Raw genomic sequence first — 9216 nt, 5'->3', positions numbered from 1 at the left:
ACCAACATGTTCCGTTGATCGTTACACCTTGTCTTTCGCTTTTCTTATCCATCCAATGTAACATCACTCGATATCTCTTTTTATATCTGTAATCATCTGTTATTTTCAAATATTACCTTCTTTTGGGGAGAGTATATTAGAGCAAGGGTTCCTCACTTTCTAGATCTGAACGTATTTTATTGTAGATTTGCTTGGGAATTTTCAGATATGTTTGTTTCAGGGTCTGCATGAGACAGGTCAAATTTAACATAAATAGCTGTTTGTATTCTACTGAACTTCTATGTTGTATTTCACAATGTAATGTAGGCATGTAGAGTGAATAATAGAATTCGGACAACCCGTGATAATGCAATGCCCATGACATGACATGACATGACTGAACATTTTTGACTGTACATCTTGCAGTCGTCTTTGGTACTCTGCCAGACGCCAGACACCGCTTTGTGCTCTCAGTCAGTTAACTTGCACAAACTGCAGTGCTCTTGAGTTAAAGGGGTCCTGTTGCTGGCAGTTTGGAATCGACTTCTTCACAGTAAGTTTCAATTTATTTGTCAGACTTTGTTTCAATATTTTTCCTTCTCCGCATGACCGTTCACAGACATCGACAGACTGGGAAGTCTTATTGGCCTTCAGCAGTACTGCGAAGGCTTGAATATAGCGTAACTGAACTGAAATGCATACAATGTTAACATACAAAGTAGCATTGTTACTGTGTTCAAAAGAGTTTTGCCAGTTATGAAACAAACATATGAACATAGTAATTGTAAAATAGAATCATAGGGTAGATAATCCAGCCAAGGCCTTGTGGTCACCACACTGTGCAGCTCGAAGATGACGTAGAGACACACACAAAAACGATCACACAGTAACAAAAAAAAAACCCCCACACACACACACACACACACATATATATATATATATATATATATATATATATATGTGTGTGTGTGTGTGTGTGTGTGTGTGTGTGTGTGTGTGTGTGCGTGTGTGTGTGTGTGTGTGTGTGTGTGTGTACTTTCGAAATCCAGTTCACTACTTAGACAAAGCCCACTCGGTAACGATCTCGATACAGTAAGAATGTCCAAATAATAGCGACAAAATCCTTTTGGCGACAATGTCGACAGAACATTTGATGAAATTGGCTATTGACAATCGTTTATGATCTATTCCAAATATTTAGGACCATCATCATCATGAGGAAAGGTATATCAGGTTTCATGAAGATCCATTGGTTTCAGCTATGTATAGACGCCGATGATGACGGACGTCAGACGAAAAGACCGTGTTGTAAGATCACTATGATCTTTGGTTCAGGTGGGCTAAATATGGGAAGGGACATGTCTGTTGAATCATGATATAGTGTGAAAGTAAATATTTGCAAATTATATAGGAATAAGTGACGACATATTGTCTCTGCACACTGCTATCCTTTAGGTTTACCAAGGCAAAAGAATCGATGTAGACAGACTGGAGTCCATTTCATACAGAAATAATTCAGACATGGATCGAACATAATGCTGCAAGGATTAGGCTGCAATGTATTTCACTTTTATCTGTGTTTTATTTGATATATGAAAACAAAGGCAAAAGCGTGACACTCATTACCAAGCGTCCTCAGACATTATCGATACTTAAACAACTGGACCATCGAAAAATATCTTCACTGGAATTGATCGCGAAGGAAATACGTCTTACGCCTCATAAAGCTTTCACTGCGCATAGACAGAAAGGGAACATTCTATTTAAATGCTGTACATTTCAAACAGGGACACACGTGTAGGGGTTCCAGCTATCCCTCATCAGATATTATGATTGAAGTAATCTGCGGACCTAAAATTGTGATTGGTGGTTCGCTTCAGCAATTGTTTGGCGTAAGATTAAACATACTTCGAAACCATAAAAATTATTTCTGAAAGGAATACTTTTCAATGTAAATACTCAAACAAAATATAGGATGTCATCTGAAGATCATATGTATTAGCTTGCCCATGCAGATACAAAATATGTGAAAACTTCTCAAGTTATATTCAAGAACAGAATCATGTCCCAGAAAAGCGATCCTCATATTGATTCCTAATATTTGAGCGGACCCCATAAATAGACTTGCATATCTGCAACAGAAACACCGATAGGTACACGAAGCGCGTTTCTTCCTCATCCAAGACGCCAAATTCCCCACTTCTGTGCATGTTGCAAACATTTCCCCACACGTATTTGTTTTCCTATTTGATTATTGAGGCCGACGTAAATATAAGGTGACTTGGGTTTGAACGACAATGAATTGAATAACACCCTTCCTTCTCCATATTCCCGCGTGTCCTGGACATTGAATAATGGTCACACAGAAATCAGTATCTTACTGGATTTATCCTATTACGCTGTGGATAAAGATACATACAATGTATGTGTGTCTCCTGGCACATTACAAAACGACCAGTACATTCAGCCAATGATACATTACACGTAGTAACTCGGCACTCACTCGCAGTGTGATTTCAGAATAACAAATCCACATGAACATTAGCGATTGAGTAGAGTAATAATTTCAAACAGTGGTTTTGAATCTGTTTGTTGTGAATCTTATGTTTTTAAAAATGTGTTTCTTTTGGAGGTACAGCGGGCGCCTGAAATTATGTTGGCCTGATGTGATGGAGTTGATTGCTTAATATGTTTCGACATAATCCCTTCCAAGGTCCACACAGGTCTGTCAACGATGCTGGTGGTAGAAAAGGTTGTCTCCTGCAGAAATGATGACATCATCATTTGCATAATGTATGGCAGACAAATCTTTCTTCAAGTTTGGGAAGAGCTGGATATCTGACTGTTCCAAAATCTGGTGAATATCGAGGATGGCATTGCAGCCATGGCGCCAACTGTCTTATGCACAGGGAATATTGTCCTTCAGTGAGTTTCCAAGCCTTGGTATTCTTGCGTAGTTGCTTGAGCAGATTAGTAGTGGACATTAATGGTCTGATCTTTCGGGAGGTAGTCCCTTGGAATCCCAGAAACACGTAAATTCACAATAGAGATGACGAACCTGGAGCATTTCGGATCAGCAGCAGGCGTGCTGAGCCATTGTATTGCCCAGTTCATTGCTCAGAATGTTCTCAACTCTCTTATGAGAGATGCTTACTGTAGGGTGCCTATTTTACGCTTGAGGTGGCAGCTAAAGGTCTTTCTAATCATAGATCATCTTACATGCCCTTTTTCTTATCTCATTTCACAGTGGCAAAGGACGGAGCATCATGATATACGTGTACGAGATACGTAATGGCAGCGCGGTAGCCACGTTTCACCATTGTCATCTACAGAGAATACCTTGTCACTTGGATGCCTTCAAAATTCATTGGCTGGTTGTGTACATGGTTCAAATAGCATGTAAGCATATTAAGTGTATTTTGATATTTGTTTAAATTTAACGAAACATAACAAACACATCCTCCTCATTAAAACGATATATAATGTCATCACAAGAAGACGTCTACAGGTCACAGTACAGGTTCCTCATTCCTACATTTTCAGCGGAGAAGATGCTTAAGAGAATTTAAAAATAGGTTCTGATGGCAAATGTCAAATCATGGGCATAAGTCTAATTGTGTAAAATCATATGCATCCTACTACTGATTAAAGACATGCCAAATGTAGTTACGCTTTGAACACAAAATGGCGGAGCAATGACAATAAGCAGGGTTAACAATATTGCGGCCATTGCGGCTTTATTGAAATTCGGATTCAAACCTCTTTAAAACATTTAGGTGAGAACATTTAAGCATGGGAAGTTTCAGCTTCACTGATTCCGTTGTCTCGGTGAAGAAGGTATCCAGAGAGTCTAGAATGTATTTTTAGGGCATATGAGCACTATCAGCGTGCATAAGTTTTATTTTATAATACCGCATTGACTTCTTTCAATGGCATTTTATAATACCGCATTGACTTCTTTCAGTGGCATTGAGTCTCACTATGGTATGCTTCCAGAGAAGTAACTTTGCTTCATATTACGTTAAGTAAAAATAGTTGTATTCTGAAAAATAAATACTGCATCCTTCAATACATATTCATCTCGATTTTAAGGTCGTGATTCACAATTTGCACGTGTATGTTCATGCACGGTGCACAATCTGATGCGTGAGTGTTTGTTGGCAGCATGATCCTCACACACGGGGTGTGAGTAACACACAATGATTGTTTGTTCTCATAAAACAATTTTGTTTAACCGTAAGTAACGCTTACGCAATGCCACGCTTGTTGAAAATCAACGTCTCCAAGCCGTGGGTATGCTCCAAACAGGAATATGGAGCAAATCGAAGTTGCTTGAATTGGAGATGTTATCTACAGCAGGACAACATTCGTGACATACCTCGGCCGAGGGTCCATGTGTGACGTTACGTTAACAAGACAACCCTATTCAGTTGGTGTATCAACGGAATCAATACCAGACTGCCACATTAACAGCTCGGACAATTCCTGGGTTGAAACCAATTAATGACAGGCCCGTACTGTTGTTTTCAGTCATCTTGTGTTCTCAATGCATCGCTTGTATGAAGGCAAACAGTGGTCACTCATTGTTAATTGAATAGTTACACCACCCTTCTTTTAGGGCGTGTCTTTCATTGTCCTGTTACCCGGCATGGGTATTGATATGATAAAACATTGATCAGACGAATGACCAAATATTATCTTGTTCTTTGCAATAACATAACATTTACACGACTTTATGAGAAGCACAATTACTCTTTTCCGTTGGTATACATTCATTCCAAACTTCACTTCATTTTGAACACAAACGACGGAATAATGACCACCGGTTTAGATACCATGGAGCCATATTGAAATTCGGACCAGAACCGTTTCAACAAATAATGTGTCATCATTTTTGGGAACAAGCGTATGAAGTTTAGCTTCATTGAAACAGTGGTTTCGGAGAAGATGTTTACGACGGACGACGTAAAAAAGGGCTGACGTGACTTACAAGTCAGGTACTCTGATAAGACATCATTGGTATACATTTCAGGGACTTCTGACAAACGTTTCAATCAGAGAAAAACAATTACATTTATGTACGGTTTACCACGACACAGGGTGGCAATTGATGCAATTAACTGCGCAACCACGGTTTTGCTTTGCTCTAAACTGAAACATAAATGAATAACCTAAATAGTGAACCTGGAGTGAAAGTCCACTGAATAACGTGAATTTCACTTTAACACAGCGAAACTGTTCTGTGTGACGTTATATTGGTACATCCGTGTGTCCGGGTTCGATTCCACATCATGGCTGTAATGTGTTTCTACTTCACTGATCAGGCAATATTCTTTGCCAATATCGGCGACAATGCAAATTCACTTATTCATAATTTTAGGCAATAGTGTTCATTCAATAATTCTCTATGAAGTAAGTTAAGACAATGATTGGATAACATTAATATGTTTTACTTAGAAAGAACATGCACAGTGAAAACGAGTTCTAGGTACAAAAATCACAGCGCATAATCATATCACATTCTCCCCACGAGGAATTTGTCGCACGTATAGCGTATATTACATAAACAGAGCACATTCATAGCATTACGATTTATATTTGAATCATGAATAAGGACGTTAGAAAATGAAAACTCCAATAACTGTTAATAATGTCTACAAACAAGCAATGATTAGATCACATTTGGGTAGGTATATATTTCATGCGTCTTTGTATGTTCCTAAAAATAGATGCAGTAACATATCGGCACTTAATGTTAGTCTTTACCAATGACAAAACCAAAAAGACAATTCAAGACCCCTTCTGGTTCATATATATCATTTGGTTAGTTTCACCAAACGTAACCGTATTATTGTCCGTTCCATGGATTTAACCGGAAACACAACCAACATAATTTGTCATCTTCAACAAGTGTACTTGAACAATACTCAATGTGGTTTTTACAGTGTTAGAGCACATATACTAACATATTTACAGTCCAGATAATATCTAGCCCCCTCCAGTAGGATTGTACGATCACGACGATTGATGGAAAATCTATGATGAGACTACTCAGTCCAAAGCAACACGCCCGTGATACGATAACTTTTGCCCTGGCCTCTCCTGTCGGTCACTGTTTGAGCTTTTCAGACTGCACTTATTGTAATCCTCTTTAGCACTCGGCTAGACACCAGACACCAGTTTCTGCTCTCAGTCACTTCAATTCACCAACTTCAACAAGCAGAGTAAACTGCAGCGCCCTTGATTTAAAGGGATGCCTTTGCTGGCAATTCGGAATCGACTTCTTCACAGTAAGTTTCAATTCCTTAGTCAGACTTTAGTTTCATCTTTTTCCTTCTCCACGTGCCCGTTCACAGATACCCACAGATTGGGAAGTCTTAGTGATGTTCGGGCAGTACTGCGAAGGCTTGAATATTCCGTAACGGGAACTTTGAATTGGAACGCACACAATTTTGACATACACAGCAACTTGGTGACTTCCTTTCTAAAGAGCTTCCCCGTTATCATGTATATGAATATATTAAATGCATAGTGGGTAGTGCCGTATTCCTTTATGATAGTTTGAATCAAATAGTATGTGAAAAACCGATTCCACTGAGGATCTTGTAGCACCTGGGACACTGGGACATCTGAGCTCCCTGAAGGGAACTCGAAGTACAGAGCGTAGACGATTGTGACGGGAAGGGTGGTGATAATCTGATAGAAAGACACAGCTAGCAGCATCACCGTTGTTGCAGACGTCTTCTGACCGCGACCATGAAGCTGTTGGGTTTCCACTCTGGACAGTCGTCTGAGTTCCCGGATCACCAGTATGTTTAGAAAGAGAACATTTAGAGGCACAAGAAGGAAGACAAACATTTCGATACTCATATTCCAAACTATGAGAAAGTTGATGGGTTGTGCTGTAACAAGTTCATCTCTGGGGCCACAGTCTGATGCATTGCTGTTGTAGGTGTAGATGTAACCTTGAATACCACTCATAGACAGTGACAATGCAGTTAAACAGGCTATCACAATTTTGGCTCTTTTCGTAGTACAGAATTTTTCCCTTTTAAATGGATGACAAATGGATATGTACCTCTCCACTGTAAATCCCAGCACCAGCAGTGGGGAGAGGTACTGACAAGCAATATAAAAGATAGGGTAGATCTCGCAGACTCCCGGGGCATCCAGAGCATGTACCCGCCATACTGTTTGCAACTCGAACATGACATGTAGACACAAAAAGATAAGATCATCCAGCGCAAGAGCCGCCAAATAGCACCCAGACGAATGACGCATTCTCTTTTGAATCCAGACTATGAATGAAAGCATGTTTCCAGGGAAGCCTATTGCATATATAACGGGTGTTACATATTGGTCAACCAACACCTTCTCTGGCGAAAATCTTTCATCGAAGTCTAGTTGACTGTTTAATCCAAGATCACTTAGTCGAGTCTCATTTAAAGTCATGTTGTTGTACACGCCGTTGTTGACCACGCTTCCCATGGTTGTGTTCATCTGGAAAAGAAAAGAGGTATTAATAAAATGTACACATATGTAAATCGTATAAGAATGGTTTTGAATTCTTCAGTTGCATTTAATGGGGAAGAAAGTGGATGGCAAGGCCCAACGCCGCTTCGAGCAATATTTCAGTTGTACATGTGTCACGGCATATCAGCCTAAAGTTGGCCCAAAGTAATGCAGGTCGTACTTGTAAATGTGAAATCTATGAGCCACAGAAGGTGCCCACAAACCAAGATCATGATCCGGTGGAATTCGGGAATTAAAGCCACGAGGAAAAGTAAGAGGTAGACACAACATAATGATATTATATAATATAAAGCATTTTATGGCGTGCACACATGTGCATGCCAAACAGAGGTCTGTTGATGAATGTATGCATTCCCTATCCAATACCACATTTTCGTTGTGTGTAGTTGAAGACGTATCACTATTATTTAATATGAGATGAAGTCATTCATCTACATTACCCAATATACCAATAACTTCGACCGTTTGATGTAAACTACATCATTACTAGTAAACAAGGTTTCACGGTAAACTACAATTTATCGTTTTGGTCCTGAGTAAATTCGCTGCTTTTTACATCATCAACTTGTGTTTGCTTTGAAAACTGTTTTCTTCATGTCTAACTGTCTCCTTGTGAGGTACTGTCTGAGACATGCAGCGACATCTGCATGGCATACAGTGATGCTTTAAAGAAATACCCTTTTCATTTGGAATATCCACAGACACACGCAGATCAGAAGAAGGTCCTTTACTTTTAATCTGTCTTAGCCTATTTGTTATGTAAACCTAAACTGTTCGTTCATATCAACATTCTATTATCTATTTATCTGTTTATTCGTTCTACGTTCATATCTCACTCGCCATCAGCTCGTGGTGTTCTCAAGGGATGTCGTTTCTGACATATATAAACATACTGTCTCATCTTAAGGACAATGTATTTTTTTCTACTCGCTGCGTGGCTGTTGATTCCCAAGAGCCATTGTTACACGTCATAGAGCCGAGGTCTTCCGTATGCCCTGTAGCTGGGCTTAGCCACGTACGGCAATCCAGTAGATACGGGGACCTCGGGCCATTGTTTTGAGGAAAGCAAGGATGGGTTAAAATTGTCACATTCTTCGTACATAGGTACGGTGTTGCAGATAAAATCAGACCTAGAATGTTTCGTGAAGTAAATCTACAAGTAATAAATCCTTTTGTAGGAACCTAATTTGATCAAGCGTGTGATTTTGTATACAGTTAAGCCTTTTCAAATCGTACGGAATTTTTATACATGTAGACATTCCTATCAATGTTTGTCTGTAATGTAAGTTTTTAGGACTAAAAAAGTACGCCTCGTAGTTTCATCTTGTGAGTGAGTGGATTTTCGCCGCTTGCAGAATAATTCCAACACATTCGTGGCGGGGGCCACTTGACGAGATTCACATTCGTAATATACTCATGTTTGGTATCGAACCAGGTTCTCTTGCCTGTAGAGTGAACGTTTAAACGACCGGACCAGCCAACAAGGTGTACAATGGTGAATACACACATAGTAAAGCAATAACAAATTATTTTAACATGTTTGGTCCTCCTCTTCCTGGTGTTTCAAGGGATGTTTCGTCCACTAACAATATGTTATAAGTTACATGGCTGACAATATGTACATGTTGTAAATACCTGCAAGGTTAAAAAAATAGAAAAAAGATTAACATAAATACGACGTCGCCATTTGATGAGATATAACTG

The 9216-nt window shown here is 39.4% G+C and overlaps 1 protein-coding gene across 1 annotated transcript in view; it reads right to left on the bottom strand.

The window, feature by feature from the left end:
* Positions 1-5413: 5413 nt before the first annotated feature.
* The window catches only part of LOC139479401 (growth hormone secretagogue receptor type 1-like), a 69729-nt gene continuing 65926 nt past the window's right edge, over positions 5414-9216 (bottom strand). Inside the window, exon 4 of the mRNA XM_071262258.1 lies at positions 5414-7479. Coding sequence (XP_071118359.1) covers positions 6289-7479 — 1191 coding nt within the window. The 3' untranslated portion in view covers positions 5414-6288. The remainder of the gene's footprint in view (positions 7480-9216) is intronic.

Source organism: Haliotis cracherodii, unplaced genomic scaffold (genome assembly GCF_022045235.1).
Source record: "Haliotis cracherodii isolate W230 unplaced genomic scaffold, xgHalCrac1.p SCAF_1, whole genome shotgun sequence".
Classification (NCBI taxonomy): Eukaryota; Metazoa; Mollusca; class Gastropoda; order Lepetellida; family Haliotidae; genus Haliotis; species Haliotis cracherodii.
This window is presented reverse-complemented; position numbering and strand designations above follow the sequence as displayed.